The 17,059-nt window shown below is 45.8% G+C and overlaps 1 protein-coding gene across 1 annotated transcript in view; it reads right to left on the bottom strand.

Annotated features, from left to right (window-relative positions):
* Positions 1 to 17,059, bottom strand: part of LOC144177985 (ATP-binding cassette sub-family C member 2-like) — a 603,957-nt gene that overhangs the window by 551,641 nt on the left and 35,257 nt on the right. The window contains exon 2 of the mRNA XM_077705540.1: positions 1,580 to 1,738. Within this exon, the coding sequence (XP_077561666.1) occupies positions 1,580 to 1,738 (159 nt within the window). The remainder of the gene's footprint in view (positions 1 to 1,579; positions 1,739 to 17,059) is intronic.

The following is a 17,059-nucleotide window of genomic DNA, read 5'->3' as shown; positions in this document are numbered from 1 at the left end:
TTAGGAAAGATCTCCAAAAGCAACTGCAGGATGAAAAAACGCGAGGTGTGCAGAAGACTATTCAGCACCGTGTCGACCAGTTTCTTTCCCACTACAGGAGCACCTCTTGTGCAGCAACTTCCAAGATTCCAGCGGGGCTGTTCCTGTCATGGACCACGAGGACACGGCTTACACTGCTACATCCTCAGCTCGGTGATCGCCCGGAGAACGAACGGGTGGGCACAGAACATCCTGCTTCCCGGTGGCGCGAGTTCAAAGTACAGGGTGCGGGTGAAAGCAACGAGAACAGGTGACCCTGCGTGGCTAGTTGGCATCATTATGAGGCGAGTGAGTGTGGTGACATATGCTGTGAACGTCAACAACGAAGAGCGTTATGTGCACGCCGACCACTTGGGAGCAGCTACATTTCCCGTTCCTGAGCCAAGAGTGATTCATCACCCTGTACCCTTGCCAAGACGTTTGCCCCGTCAATTCGCAGATCAGCGCCCTGGTGAGACTCAGCCCGAGCCTGAACCAAGCCCGGTGCCAACCCCTTCAGGACCACCAGCTGAGGAACACCACGAGAAAATGGGACAACAGAGTGAGAGTTCAGAGACCATTCTTCGGCCATCGGCGCCTTCCAATTCCAACGCTGCAAGCCCGAGCGTCGGAGGCGAGCAAAGCTTAGAAACTCGAGCGCCAGTTAAAGGGCCTTTTCACCTGCACTGGGTCCCTGGTCACGCAGGCGTTGCAGGGAACGAACTCGCTCATCAGCTTGCCCGCGAAGCTCTCCTCCGGGCCCCGGTCGACGCTGGCGACACAAATCCTTGTCCTCCCCCTCCGCTCCCCACATTAGCAGACAGTCTAAGCATACGCGCACGTACCCTCCCCTTCATTCCGGGCTTACCCGTCGCGGGCAAGTAGTAATTCGGCAGGCGCAAACATATACACTGCAGACACCAACTGGGCTCAATCTGCTCCAACGCACGCCAGACACCCCTGTCCCACTCTGTCCCCACTGCCTAATTCCCCCTACCCAGGACCACATTCTGCGGGAGTACCCCTACAACCCTACCCAACCACACAATTACACCGGAGAGTGGCTGGCTGTTGCGGCGAGTCTCTAACGGCAACGGGAACTGGCGGCCCACATCATCAGGGCCCTCAGCGGCTGCCTGTACCGAGGCGGCTGATTCGCCCCACCATCCCATGAATAACAAAGTTTCTATTTATCTATCTATCGAGTGCCAGTCTCCCCCGCACCTCTGCGTAGAAGCACAAGACCAAAGCGAAAGCCAGATCGTTGGGGCTACGAATGAAAAAAAAATAAGGGGGGAAAAAGTGTTGTGGCTTGGCGCTGACGCAAGTACCGTCAGTGCGCATGCGCCTTGAGCGGCGAGTATAAGAGCAGAGCGCTCATTCCAGTAAATGTTCTTTCCTTTCCTGGCACTTGGCGTGACTGTCATTTGCTATATCAAGCGGCATGCGTATTGTTATAATTCAACATGAATGAAATCACAATTGATTACTACACGTCATTGAACACTCAATCACGTCATCAAGAAAATAAGAGGCGAGACCCTCACAGCCTCACACTTACGAAGTGAGCGATATCAAGTAGCGTCCAGCAGGGTCCTCTTCGAAACGTGGGATAATTGTTCTGCTCAACCTGCTGTGGTCCAAAAACAACGAGCACCAGAAGAACAGAGCCCTTCAGAAGCTGTGCCGCTATTTGCGATGGGTGCTCGCTTGCGACTTCCTGCAAGGGGAAAATTGCGGATTTTATTAACTTGCGAAGAGACATATTGTGGAGGGTGGGGATAGGAGGACATGTGGAACCGGTCACTGAAGCTGTGTGAAGCGGCAGGAGCACTGAGGGAGACGAAATCAATTCGCTCTCGACACATCTGTCAAACATCCGGAATCACCCCGGTTCCCTTCACAGCACTGTGTTATGGAAATAACCGCCCAAAGACCAATGTGCAACAAAATGCAACCATGGGAGTAACTATCTTGTAGTACCAGTTCAGTTCACTTCAGTTTCATTCATATCTTAATTACAGAAATCCTCAATGGAGTGTTTGAACCCATAGCCCGAGTGGCTAGTACCGGATTCAATGCACAAAACGCTATATTTGCAGCGACAGCAACAAACACCTGCTAAAAAATAGAAGGTAAGTGAAGATATCATAACTTACGATAACACAACATAACATAACATATCATGTGACACAACATATCACCACATAACATAAGAAAGTCATAACAATTGTTACATTCAAACAAAAAAACGCAATGATCACCGTGTATACAAACTTTGCAAATGGGCTTTAAAGCCACCCAAAAGATCGTTTTGTTCACGTCATTAGGTATGGAATTCCACAAATGTGCGCCATTAAACTGAATTAACCTTTGTCCATAGGTGTTACGGCCAACCGGCAAATTAAATTGAGTTCTATAGTTGCAGCTCTGGTGTTTTCTCTAGGGCTCACAAATATACTCAATGGCAACGGATCGCTGTTATGTACTATGGTATGATTTTTTTGCGTATTTTTTTGCGTTTGACGGTTGATGGGTAGTATTCGTGTAAACTGGAAAAGAGGTCTTGTCGGGTGTGTACAATTTCAAAAGTTGATAATTCTTAGAGAGAGCTTCTGCAGCATAGTAACCGGATCCAGATATGTCGTGCCCCAGGGCTCAAGGCAGTAACTGAGGTGGCTATAAACGAACGCGAAGTAATAATATCCGCATTATGCCTAGGTCAAAATATTCGCGCGCTTTTAGTAAGACAAGGCATCCATAGGCCAGCTTGGAACAGACGTGGTGAATTTGCGATTTCCATTGATTCGAAGATAATACCCAGATACTCGTGCGAAGAGACCTGCTGAAGTTGTTTGTTGTTTAAGGAAACAGATAACCAGCTGCGACCTAATTGTTTTCTCCGGAAGTAGAAAATGGTGTATTTGGTTTGATTAAGATTAAGGGAGAGATAATTGTTGCTGAACCACACCACTAGACTTCCGAGATCATTATTTATTTTAGGCTGAATTTTTGTTTATCTTCACGCCTGTGAATATAAGATTCGCGTCAGAGTACATTAACACCAGTGAATCTGTAAAAAGCGATAGAAAATCCTTTATGTACAAGGAGAATAGAATCGGGCCCGAGACTGAGCCCTGGGGACCCCAGTTAGATATTGCGGGTCAGATATTGCGGATTCTTAAATGTCACGCATTGACTTTGATCTGTTGAATATTTGGCTAACAATTCCTGTTTCTTACCTAAACCATAGTTGTGGAGTTTACTCAATAATTTGCGTGATTAACTGTGTCGAAGGCTTTTCTTATGTCTAAATATACTACTACGGCTATATGTTTGTCGTGAAGGGCAGTGTTGAGAATTTGGCTAAAAACGAGTACTGCTCTAGATGAGTAAAGCCATGCTGACTTAAACCTGTAATAAACTTCGGTATATACTTTCTAATATGCCCGCTGAAAAGTTTCTCGAATATGTTATTTATAACACTTAAAAACACAAATGGGTCTGTAACTGCTAAGTTCCAGTTTTCCGCCTTCTTGAAAATATGAAATACTTTCGATTTTAAGTTGTCGAGGGTAGATTCCCGTTTCTATCCAGTGGTTGAACAGACGCTGGAGATCAGGTGCGAGGATATCGATGTTATCTTGAGTGGAATTCGTGAGCTATCGATGTTATATTGAGTTATCTTGATGTTATCTTGAGTGGAATTGAGTGGATTTCTGTCTATCCCGGGGGCATTTCTTGCCTGAAGCGTCCTAAGTAGGGCTATGATTTCATGCAATTCATAATCATTTATTACGTAGCTGTTTAGAAGGGCTTGAGATGTGGCATTGAAAATTTAATAGGATGTATTTGTTTGGTCAGCTTTGGGCCAATGGTTGTAATATAGCCATTAAAAGAGTTTACTGTATACTGGTCTCCTAGATCAGGCTGGATTTCTGGCTTTGCTTTCAGGTCAACGGTGTCATTCACAATGTCCCAACTGTTTCTTTGATCTCCATCCGCTTGTTCAATAAGGGATGAATAGTACTCGCGCTTTCTTTTTATCATCATAGAAACCGAGGCGTTGCCTTGGCGCTTGTATTGGGCTTGGTAATATGCATTAAGTCTTGCTCCGGAAGTTTGCAAGGGTGTGGCTACACTGCCTTGGGCTTTCAATCGGCTGTCAAAAACGTTCGCTCCCCGAAGACGATAATGAGGACATCTAGACACCAGCAAGACCAGGTAGCCCGTTTCTGTGCAATGCGTGCGCTTTAATGCGTGGGTTTGAACGCCGTGATGTCTAGGGTTTTTATTTAGCCCAACCAGAAGATAAAAACATAAAGATAAAGAAGATAAAATACTTCGTTTCTCCAAGTAAACAGGCAATAAAATGGCACGTCGAAGAAACGAAACGAAAATTCTACTACGCAGTCCGGCTTGAACCAGTTGGAAAGGCGTACCAACCCAAGGCGTACCCAAAGCATACTCACCTTTGTCCTGTGGCGTCAACGAGCAAGTTCAAGGTTATGGAATGTGATCAGGTGACCTCGGCATTAAACATTGTGGGTACAAATCGTCATGATAACCTCACCATCACCATTGTTTGTATAAGTTGCATCCCTTACATGATACAAATCAACGGTCGGCCATGGTATCTCCGAGCGCTCAGAAGTTGTGACGACGATCCACCGCTACCAGCAATATCTACGGGAGCAGCCTTCGTTAGCCGGTGCCCACCATCTGGAGATAGCGGTTGTAGCATGCCAGCTCTCTAACCTGCGCTGGCCGCATAGAGCCCCACTTCGTCTTTGTATCACCAAATGGGTGGTCAAAAATCTACCGTTAACTATACTGTCTACAACTGAACTTCTATATGAAACTTCGTTGTTTATATCTATATGATATTCCGTATGTTTTGGTAACAAAACCCGCTGCACCCTTTTTGCTCTAGGGCTTCCAAAAACGTACAGGACGGGCCTGCGAATAGTTCTGTGTTCTCTCGGTATGCCGCATTGCTTCTTTTACCAAGTCATTCGCACTATGACAACTTATTCGGCACCCAGCTGTCGATGCCAACAGAGCCTTGACTCAGGTGCACCTCGACGAATTCTTTCTGCGGGTAGCATGTATACCCACCAACTGCGCCTGAGCAGGCAGTGGCCTCGGCACGTACCTAAACGGCCTTACCTAAATGACGGCGAATGAGTGGTCCGACCTCGAACCACGGTTTGCCGTAACAAACTTGATGCCACTTCGTTTCGAGACCTTACAGGCATTAGGGCTGCTAAGTTGCCATGTCTGTCGTCACTATGCTACTTTACTGGCTTACCTCCTAGCGAGGGCCTAGTATTTTGTCTACGTCTTGCCCTCCCAACCCTACCATTTCTAGTCCATGTCTATAATATTGAAGTAGCCAGAAGCTGCGGTCGCAACGACATGGACACAGCAAGTATCTTCGCTTCATGGTCACCCTCCGCACCCACCGATGTGTATACGAGGGCCTGCGAGGGCCAAACTCCGCGTAAGGCCACGACCTATTTCCATTCGTTGAAGGAAATGTACTATATTTTCAAGGAGTGAAGACAGAAGCTAGTTTCTTGTAGAAATGAACATTTATTGGAGCGAACTTGGGCTGCCTGCGCAAAGAACACAAAGTACACACAAGCCTCACGACTGTCGCTGCCTTCGCCTTTAACGGGGATATAGGTCCATCTTCAGCAATTAGCGACCACGGTTCGATCTCAGCTTAAGATCTAATCAGGTCCTCTCACCTTTACATAGGTAAAAGAGCACGTTTTCTTATTACTTCCTGTATCTCGCATCAAACCGTAGTGATCTGATCGCTCTTTTCATAATGACTGCCACTGTCGCAGCCTTGTCAACAAAATTTGAGTACTTTAAAACCAAATTTTAAGGCAAAGCTTTCAACATTTACAAATGAGTTGGAAACGTGTGGTTGTGAAATGGAAACCACATGACGACAAACAGGTGCAAAATGGGATGGAAGATCGTAAGAAATTTTTTGAATTCATTAACATAGAATTTGAGGCTGTCAAACTGAAAAACACCACCCGTCTTGATACCAACAAAACACTTGTTGAAAGCAACGATGTTCTCGTACGCAAAGTTCTTCGCTTGCGCAATACTCCCGCGCAAACAATCTCGAAATAAGATGCTCTCCCCTGACGCAGGGCGAAGAATACTTGGAGATTGTCAAGCAACTGGACGATGCGATTTGCTTCACTAAGCAGACCGAGGAAATTGATACATCATGCCGGTTTCAACACACAACGCTACCCACAAGAACATGTGGGTAACGTTGTGTGGGCTGTGGCGAAGTTCCGCCCGTATCTCTTTGGCCGTCAGTTTTCTGTCGTCACGGATCATCACGCCCTGTGCTGGCTGCAATCACTATTAGATCCTACGGGCCGCCTTGGCCGCTGGGCTTTGCTTACAAGATACTCGTATTCAGTCGTGTACAAATTTGGCACGGTTGCACCGCGATGCCGACTGTTTATCTCGCTACTCCGTGGATAGTCCAGACGTGGCCTGGAATGACAAAGAGGCATGTGTTTTCTCTACCTCAACACTGCTGCAAATCAATGCCGAACAGTACTGGGACCTCTTCTTACGATCATAATCGATCGCCTCCGCACAAATTGCCGTCATCAAACCTCCCGGAACTACGTACTGCAGGACGGTGTCTTATACCATCAGAACGTTCATTACGATGGCCCAGAACTGTTCCTTGTCATACCCCATCACTTGCGCTCCAATACATCCTTGAACAACATGACCATCCACTTGCTAGTCTCCTTGGCATTACGCGCACATACGCCTGCGTACGCCGCCGTTTCTTTTGGCCTGGCTTGTACCGTTAGGTGAAGTATGTTCAAGCTTGTGGCCAGTGCCAACGGCAAAATGTTCCCTGCAAGTTGCCTGCTGGTCTCCTTCAGCCCCTTCCTATTCCTCATGAACCGTTTACCCGCGTCGGTCTTGACTTCCTGGGGCCTTTTCCTGCATCCACTTCTGGAGACACGTGGGTTGCCGTTGCAACACCCTACGCCATAACACGGGCGCTACCCACAATCCGCGCAACTGACGTGGCTGACTTCCTCCTTTACGACGTCATTCTGCATCATGGGGCACCTCGCCAGCTCTTGACCGATCGGGTCCGCGATTTGCTCTCTAGAGCCATTGCCGACATTCTTCATTCGCGTTACACCAGGCATAAATCGACTACAGCTTACCACCCGCAAGCGAACGGCCTCACGGAGTATTCAACATGCTTTGTATGTACGCTTGATCTGACCACCAGGATTTGGATGCCGCCTTGCCATTTGTCACCTTCGCCTACAATTCCTCTCACCCTGAAACAGCAGGTCACTCCCCTTTCTACATGCCCTTCGGCAGGGAACCCGCTTTACCCTTGGATACCCTTGTCTCGCCTGAAGCCGCTACTCCTAGTCAGTACGTCAGCGACGCCATCCCTCAGGCTGATCTCGCTCGTTAGATCGCTCCCACACGCCTTACACTTCGTCCCAAGCGTCCCAGAAGTCCCTCTATTATCGCCACCACACCGATGTCCACTTCCAGCCAGGTTCGTTGGTTCTACTGTGGTCACCCCAGCGTCACTTGGCGGCAGCGGCGAAACGACTTGTGCACCGTTCTGAACACTTGGTGTTTTCTACAGTTACCCACGGAGCAGCCGCACGCAGCGCCCGAAACGATTCGCCACTGCGTCTACGCCGACGCAAGGATCAAGATTGTTGGTACCGGAGGCGTGACAGTCAACTGCACCAGTGACTTCCCGTGCCTACGTCACGGCTCGAGGCGCATAAAAGGGGCTCCACATTCCGGCTGGCTTCACTTGGCGGTAGCGGCGAAACGACTGGCGCACCCTTCTGCACACTTAGCGCTTTGTGCAGGTTAGTAATAACCAAAATACTACAGACTGTCTCTTTGTAAATTTTGTCGCTGCTGCCAAGTGCACTAGTGTATGCCATTGGTGTAGGAGAGTGGTTTGTTGTATTGCGCTTGTGACTGTCTGCTCAACTCTTGTACGATGGCCAAGGATGCAGCGAAGCAGAATGAGGAAATGAGAGGAGAAATAGGTAAACTGAAAGATGAAATGAAGCAGGAAGTAAAGGTATTTCGAGGAACCATAGAGAGGGAAATTAGAAACGAGATCCGTGACTTGAAAATGAGCAGAACGACAGAAATAAAAGTCTTGAATGTGCCCCCCCAGAAAAAGCTGATCTCAAAAGGGCAACTTTATCTGAAAACAAGCAACTTGAGAAAACGAACGACGGATTTCGTGTGAAGTGCCTGTTTACGGAGCTTGGAAAACCGGCTAGTGCAGTCTGAACAGTACTCCCGGAGGAGCAACGTTGAAGTACCAGGCGTCGTGAAAACAGAGCACGAATCTGTTAAGAGCATAGTTGAAAACGTAGGGGCCACAATCAGTGAGCCCATTAACGTCAGTTATATTGAAGCCTGCAACCGCGTTCCAACACGAAACAGTGAAAAGACAAACATCGCTACTCAGTTCCCCTCACGGGCGAAACGCGATAATGTTTTAAAGAAGGCCTAAAACATGCGCCTCACCAACAATGGTCTTGCCCAGCAGCTGTTTATGTAAACAAGCACCTTTGCCCCACACAAAAAATGCTTCTGGCAATGTCTGTCAAGAAACAATTTGAATGCAACTGGAAATTTTTGTGGGCCCGTAACGGCAAAATCTTTCGAGTAAATCTGATGGATCAAGCAAGGCGCAAATTTCATGCGCGAGGGACATCGAGAGGGTCTCAGGTGCTCGGAGTGGGGACGCCGCCGAGCAAGCCGTGACAGGGCCGCTGAAGGGCTCTGTGAGCTCTGCGCGCCCAGTGAGCTCTGGAGGAGCCCCACCTCTCCTGCTCACACTACTCTGGTGAGTAGTCGCAAACTCCTTCGGCGCCTAAAAAGTTTGCAAACGACACTGCACTACGAATATTTCATCTTAACTGTCGCTCAGTTCAAAATAAGTTCGATAATCTACAGTTACTCTTTAACCCCTTTGGTTTCCCTTTTAATGGGGTAATGTTTAGTGAAACGCGGTGTACTGATGAGTCTGAATACTTCGGTCTAGATGGTTATACGCACCTTTTCCTTAACAGATTAGGTCGCAAAGGCGGTGGCGTGTCCATGCGGATTCATAATACAATTAGTGCTCAACAAAACCACCAATTAACGTTGGCAACTAAAGATGTTGCACTATTGTCTGTGGAAAGCCTAAATGGCATTTTTACTGTTCTGTATCGCCCTACAAATGCAAAACTAGGCACTTTCTTTGAAGCACTGGAAGCTTTGTTTGATTACACCTCTTCAAATGCAAATTTTTTTGATGTGTCAGGCAACGTGAATATAGACATGCAATCTGTATCAAAACAAGGGAAGAAACTTGGCATTACTCGATGACTATGGGTTTTTGCAATGCTGTCGAAATCCGACGCTCATAACGTGCGCCACTGCAATCTGCGTAGATGTAACATAAATGCAGAAACTGTTGCCTGCGACATAAGCGATCATCTTGCAGTATTTACTTTTGTTAACCACGCTAGATCAGATGCCGTTTGCAGGCCACATAAGTTTAATTACGGTCGCATTGATCCTAACACTTTGAGCAACTTTCGAAACGCAGTTGCCGCCACTTGCTGGGCATCTGTCTAATCTATGAGTGACGCTGACGGAGCTTACGACGCGTTTTTGTCAACATTGAAAGCCACTTATGACTCTTCCTTCCTTTTGAGGCAAGCGAGGAAATGCAAAAATAGAAAACCATGGGTAACAGCAGAAATAATCCGTAAAATAAAATCAAAAGACAAGCTATTCACACAGTTCAATGAAACACGAAATCCTGCAAAACTACGGACGTATAAAAAATACCGCAATCAGTAAAACCGAGAACTAAAGAGGGCGAAACTAGAATATTTTAGCAATCTTTTGGATCGCTCTTTGAGCGAAATCAATGGGACAAACTAAATCGTTTGCTTATCTTCCGGCAACACAGTGATATTGCTTCCATTGAAAAAGACAGGGAGGTCCTTTGCGGAAAGGAGCTCTCCAGCCAGTTTAATCGGTTTTTTATCAGTATCACGCAGTCGTTGTGTCCAGCACAAAATATTCCAATACAAAATATCCAGCACAAAATATGCAATACAAAAACGTATTGCACCAAGCGTCCAAGAAACTTGATTTATGTTTCCAACTACTGAATTAGAAGTTATATCCGTGTTCTCAAATCTTCGATCGAGTCAATCTAAGGATAAGGATGGTTTTTAAATTCAACCGTGTAAATTTGTAATAGACCTATATTCGCCCCAATACTGTCATATATTTACAACCTGTAATTAGGTACCGGTGTCTTCCCAAAACAAATGCAAATTGCAAAGGTTGTTGCAATGCATAAAAGTGGTTAAAGACCGGTACCAATCTTACCAGTACTATCTAAAGCCCTAGAAAAAATCATTCATTGCAGATTGACTAAGTTTTTATGCAAGCATTCTGTTCTTTCCTATTTTCAGTATGGATTTAAAAAACAGCAATTCACTTAAATGGCATTAACTAAGCAAAAAGAGTGTGCCTAATCGTCTTGCTGACAAAGGACTGTGCCAGCCTAAATACACGTTGGGCGCCACTGTCGGTAATGCTGCCTACGAAAGGGGTTCAGGCAACAGCCTTGTCAAAATATTACGCACAGAACACTGCGAGAGGAATAAGGGGCTTTAATGAAGCAGTAAAACGAAGTATAAAGGGCACAGAAAATACAATCACCAAATCACATTACCAAAACACTTCAATGTCCATAGGCTTACGGCACCGAAGAGGAGACACACACGACGGCGCTAACTCGCAACTGACTTTATTAGGCGAAAACACAAATATATACCCAAAAGAAAGAACACGTGCCCAGGTCAAACCCGAAAATGCAGTTTGATAAACACAAAGGTCAGAGGATTACGATTAAAAAAAAACACACAAGATTACACTGCACATAGTCAACAACCAACCAGCGAAACATCTAAGTTAATGCATTTGACAAGAACAGAAATTCCTTTTCATGAAGTGCTACCGACGCGTGGCTGATACACTTATCCTCGTGTTTTCTTATATAAAAAGCTTCGATTACAGTCAATTGGTGCCTGTGTCGCCATAACACACTGGTGTTTTCAAAAAGTGGACAGCATTGCGCCTGGGTCTTATCTTTGTGGGTCGCGCAATGTCGAGTGATATGTGCATGAGGGTTGTTTTTGAGCGAACTCCGGTGTTCCATCATACGAACATTGATGCATCTGCCTGATTGGCCGATATAAACGTTGTCACATGATAATGGCAATGAGTACACAATTCCTGTCTTGCACGGGACAAAAGGCGAAGCATGCTTAACATTGCAATATCTGTCAGACTTCTGACCGGACAACCTTCTTTCCACCATGTTACACAACTTACCAAGTTTATTCGGAGCGGAAAAAAGGACTCTAACCCCGAAACGCCCGGCAACATTCTTCAAACCATGTGATAAACAGTGGATATATGGAATCACAGCAGTTTTCATTTTTTCATTTTGGAATCGTAATCCTGTGACCTTTGTGTTTATCAAACTGCATTTTCGGGTTTGACCTGGGCACGTGTTCTTTCTTTTGGGTATATATTTGTGTTTTCGCCTAATAAAGTCAGTTGCGAGTTAGCGCCGTCGTGTGTGTCTCCTCTTCTGTGTCCCGTCTCTAGCGCTACTTACGATGAATCAAAAACAACTAGCCCAACTGTCAATTTTATTGCTTACGGCACGACAGGACGAACGGCGACCGCTTGCTGCCGTGCAGGCTCCTTGAAGGTTGTTGGCGGTGGCTTGTCTCTCCTGGCTGGCGGCACTCCTGGGCGGCGACTCCCCCCACTAACAAGCACCGCTGCGCTTCTCTAACGTGCACATGACGTGCCACGCCTCCATCGCACAGCCTTTCCGCCGTGCGTTCATAGATGGCAGAAGAGGTGGCGCGCGCTAATTTGAATGTAGCGACGCGACGGCTCGAAGGGGAGATTTCCTACAATATATATATATATATATATATATATATATATATATATATATATATATATATATATATATATATATAGGAAATGAGGGGCTGGTTGAAATAACACAGAAATAATTCTTGGCAGGCAAGAAAACCTCGGAAAGCAAAGAGGAGGATGTGGTAGGTAATTGAAACAGGTAAATCATGTGGAAAAAAAGAAAGTGGAGAAAATATGCCCGCCGTTTGGGATCCGAACCCACAACCCCCAGAATACCGGTCTGGTGCGATAACCACTACGCTACCAGCGGGGCTATTTTTCCCCTCCACTTTCTGGGGTATTTATGTCAGTGTAATTTTTTTCTGTGCTTGAGGGTGGTAGCCAGCGCCACTCCGACTTCTCGGGGTGAAGGGAACCTTTTTTTTAACCCCCGGGCCGTGACTCGAGTGTCTACGACATGTCGAGAGTGGTACGATATGTCGAGAGTCCTCATAGGACCCAGGCGGGACGATATTTTGCGTGAAGCCCATCTAGTGCACCACAGTCCCAGACGAGATGGCGGATTGTGGGGTCACGTCTGTTTTGCAGGCGAAGCACCGGACTGGTCTAGGAAACGCAGCAGCGCAACCACTCTTAGAAGGCCACAATTTTGATGACCTTAAGTTGTATATACTTCAGTCAAACTTTAAGTCTCCGCGGGACAGAAAATACCGAGAATCCTATTTAATTCTCAAATTCAACTCAATAGAACCTGCTAGAATTAATGCGTCTTGGAATAACCTATCCTTGGGATATTCACAGGGAATGCAGCATTAGGCACTGTCTTGCTTGTAACTTAGGCAAAGAATGCGATCCCTCCCTCTGCTCTTTATGTGGCCACCTAATTCCTTTTGTTTTCATTCTTTAGCTTACAGTTTAATACGCGCAGGCATCCATCCAACCTTTTCTATGGAATTCCATTCTATTTTTATTTTCTCTGTCGTTTTTGCTCCGCTTTATCTTGTGCCCCGTACATCCCCTTAACTTTATCTTTTCGTTTTTGAGTTTCAGGAAAGGCCTGTTCTCTGTTGCTGTTGGCGACACGTAGCATTTCAGTTGTGCGGTTATTGCTTTTTCTTTTGTGTGTGGGGGGTTTTCCTTTTTTTTCTTTTTTCCTTGGCCTAAGTTTTTAACCCTTCTCTACGTTTTCTTTCGACTAGAGGCTTGCAGATACCTTATAATAAGAACTCGCACCGCCTGTTCTGCTTCCGGCGTTTCTGAGAACCTTCCCGTAAGATGCCCGGCGGTGCAACAAACACCCTCTCATCCTTTCTCTCCGAGAATTTCCCGGAATATCAACCCCTGGCTGACTTCCCTCTTACCGACTTTGCGGCTCAAACTATACAACCCTCTTTCCCCCTACATACTCCCAAACCTATCCGTTTTCTCAATTCCACTTGTCCTCTCCTTTCACCTGGAGACATACATAAACCGTGCCAGCCAGGCGACGGTTTCCTCTGACGAAGGCAAGTCTCTTTCGTTAAACGTTGGCAACAATTGTGGTTTCTACCTTGTTGAAGTTTTTTTTTATTGTATATGTATATATATATATATATATATATATATATATATATATATATATATGTATATATATATATATATATATATATATATATATATATATATATATATATATATATACATATACAATAAAAAAAAACTATATATATATATATATATATATATATATATATATATATATATATATATATATATATAAAAGGGAGTACTCTCCCTGAGACGTCAGTAAACTTCTATTTTCTACGTCTTTCTCGTTTGTCTCTGTCTCTACTAACCATATTTTTTTCGCGCTCTGTGTGAGTTTTTATCTTTTTAGACTATATATATATACATATATATAAGGTATGTATGAGGTATATATATGTATATATATATATATATATATATATATATATATATATATATATATGTATAAGGTCGTAGGTTCGGATCCCACCTGGCGGGCATTTTTTCTCCGCTTTCTTTCTCTCTTTCCAAATTGTTTATCTGTTTCAATGACCTACCACAACCTCCCCTTTGCTTTCCGAGGTTTTCTTGAGTGCCAACCCTTATTTCTGTGTTATTTCTATGAGCCCCTCATTTCCTATTCTGATTCGCTACATGCATAGCGAGGGCCTCTGTTCTGGCAGTCTTGGTGCCATAGGGAGCCTAAGAGGGTTCAACGGTGGTCGACCACTCTCAACATGTCGGAGAAACTCGAGTCACGGCGCGGGGATTAAAAAAGAAGGCCCCCTTCAACCCGAGAAGTCAGAGTGGCGCTGGCGACCACCCCAAGAACAGGAAAAAATTACATTGACATAAATACCCCACAAAGCGGGGGGGAAAATCGCCCCGCCGGTAGCGTAGTGGTTATCGCACCAGACCGGTATTCTGGAGGTCGTGGGTTTGGATCCTACCTGGCGGGCATTTTTTCTCCGCTTTCTTTCTCTCTTTCCAAATTCTTTATCTGTTTCAATGACCTACCACAACCTCCCCTTTGCTTTCCGAGGTTTTCTTGACTGCCAACCCGTATTTCTGTGTTTATATATGTATATATATATATATATATATATATATAGCGAATCAGAAAATGGGAAATGAGGGGCTGCGTGAAAATAAGACAGAAAATAAGCGTTGGCAGTCAAGAAAACCTCGAAAAGGAAAGGGGAGGTTGTGGTGGATCATAGCAAGAGATGAAGAATTTTTTTAGTCGAAAAGAAAGTGGTGAAAAAATGCCCGCCGGGTGGGATCCGAAACCACGACCTCCAGAATACCGGTCTGGTGCGATAACCACTACGCTACCGGCGGGGCTGTTTACCCAGCACTTTCTCGGGTATTTATGTTAAAGGAGCCATGAAGAGAAAATGCAAGTTGGTTTTATTCGAAAGATTTTGTGTTTTATAGTGCCCCCAGCACTTGTCCGGATACAAACGGTGCTTTATTCACTGAGAAATTAAACAATTTAGGTTAAAATTTTGATTTTCCCGCTCAATCGTGCGTTTTCGTGGTCCCAAGTGACATCACTGGAACCGACCGCTCTGCAGCCTAGAGTACCTTCATTCACGCATCCGCCGTACAGGGTGGAGACACGTATACGCTGGCGCCGCCATTTTCGGTTGCTCGCTCGCCGCCGAAGCAAGTCATTGTGTCAAAACCGCGCTAAAATTATCGCCGCAACGCGGTTTACTGAAGAAGTTTGAATCATATTGTCTGTTTCGCGTTGCTAGGTGTCGTGGGAAACGATAAGAATAACGCGTTGAGCCCGTTGGCCCAATTGCGGCGGCACGGGACCGTTCAAAGGTTGTCTCCACCCTGTACAGCGGTGTTGGTTTGGTCCCGCGTTTCTTTACGTTCCGTAACCTAGATGGCGCCACCATACCGTGGAAAGCGTTTGGTTTGTTTTTTCCCGCATTTAAACCTGGCTTGCTTTTGTTCTGGGAGAAAATATTCGTTCCCTGAAACAGTGCTCGCTCGACAAATGGGGTCACGTAAAACACCGTTGCTTGCGTCAATCGGCCAGTGTCGTCTGAGACAACCCCAAGCCCCGTAGTGCTGTGCAGTTAAACAAGCATGCTGTGCGCAGTACGAACAGCAGAACGCATCAGTACTTCTATGTTTACATGTGCTTTCGTAACTTCCACTGTTTGTCCCATCATTCTTAATGCTTTGTAAAGAATGTGCCCTAAATTTAAGTGCAAATCGCTCGTTCGTCTAGTTTGTAAGTTCTACCTAATTTGCGTCTGCTTCTGCCAGCCTCCGCCAATCGCAGAGCTTAGCTCATGTGACGACATAGGTTCTGTTGCGGGAAATGAGCTGGTGGGTCGCATCACCGTTCCCGTTTTTCCTAATTATGTAGCTTATTTGAGCGAAGTTTACGTTAAAAGTGGTGTCAGTATAATTCTAACGAGACAATCTTTTGAATGAACCAAACTTGTGTTTTCTCTTCATGGCTCCTTTAAGGTATTTTTGTTTCCTGCACTTGGGGGTGGTAGCCAGCGCCACTCGGACTGCTCGGGGTGAAGGGGACCTTCTTTTTAACCCCCGGGCCGTGACTCGAGTGACAGAGGGCCTCTGTTCTGGCAGTCTTGGTGCCGAAGGGAGCTTAAGAGGGTTCAACGCTGGTCGACCACTCTCGACATGTCGTAGACACTCGAGTCACGGCCCCGGGGTTAAAAAGAAGGTCCCCTTCACCCCGAGTAGTCCGAGTGCCGCTGGCTACCACCCCCAAGTGCAGGAAACAAAAATACCTTAACATAAATACCCGAGAAAGTGCTGGGAAAACAGCCCCGCCGGTAGCGTAGTGGTAATCGCACCAGACCGGTATTCTGGAGGTTGTGGGTTCGGATCCCACCCGGCGGGCATTTTTTCACCAGTTTCTTTTCGACTCAAAAAATTCTTCATCTCTTTCTATGATCCACCACAACCTCCCCTTTGCTTTCCGAGGTTTTCTTGACTGCCAACGCTTATTTTCTGTCTTATATATATATATATATATTAAGGAAAAAAATGAGGGGCTCGTTGAGGAAATACAGAAACATAGGTCGGCAGTCTACAACGCCAAAGGAGGCATAGGGGTGTGGTTAGGCTCTATTTTTTACTACGGTTAATGAAGTAAAGATTTTTTATATATAAGGAAGAAAGAAAGAAAAAAAAAACACGCGCCGAGAGTGGGGACCGAACCCACGCCTTTCGATTAGACCTCGAATGCCTTACCAATTCGGCTATCTGGGCGACTGTGTTCTCCTTCCACGTTCTGGGCTATTTATATTTACTAGAAGTGTATCTGACGCTTGAGGGTAGTAGCCAGTGCCACTCTGACTACACGAGGAGAAGGGGGACCTTCTTTTCAGCCCCCGGGGCGTGACTCAAACGTCTACAGCCTGTCATGAGTGGGTAACTGGCGGGAAGCCCTCTTATGCTAGTCAGAGTGGCGCTGGCTACCACCCTCAAGCGTCAGATACACTTCTAG

Source organism: Haemaphysalis longicornis, unplaced genomic scaffold, assembly GCF_048455015.1.
Source record: "Haemaphysalis longicornis isolate Haplotype H1 unplaced genomic scaffold, Haemaphysalis longicornis Haplotype H1 scaffold_1, whole genome shotgun sequence".
Lineage (NCBI taxonomy): Eukaryota > Metazoa > Arthropoda > Arachnida > Ixodida > Ixodidae > Haemaphysalis > Haemaphysalis longicornis.
Note: the sequence above shows the minus strand (reverse complement) of the source record. Positions and strands in the feature narration are given on the sequence as shown.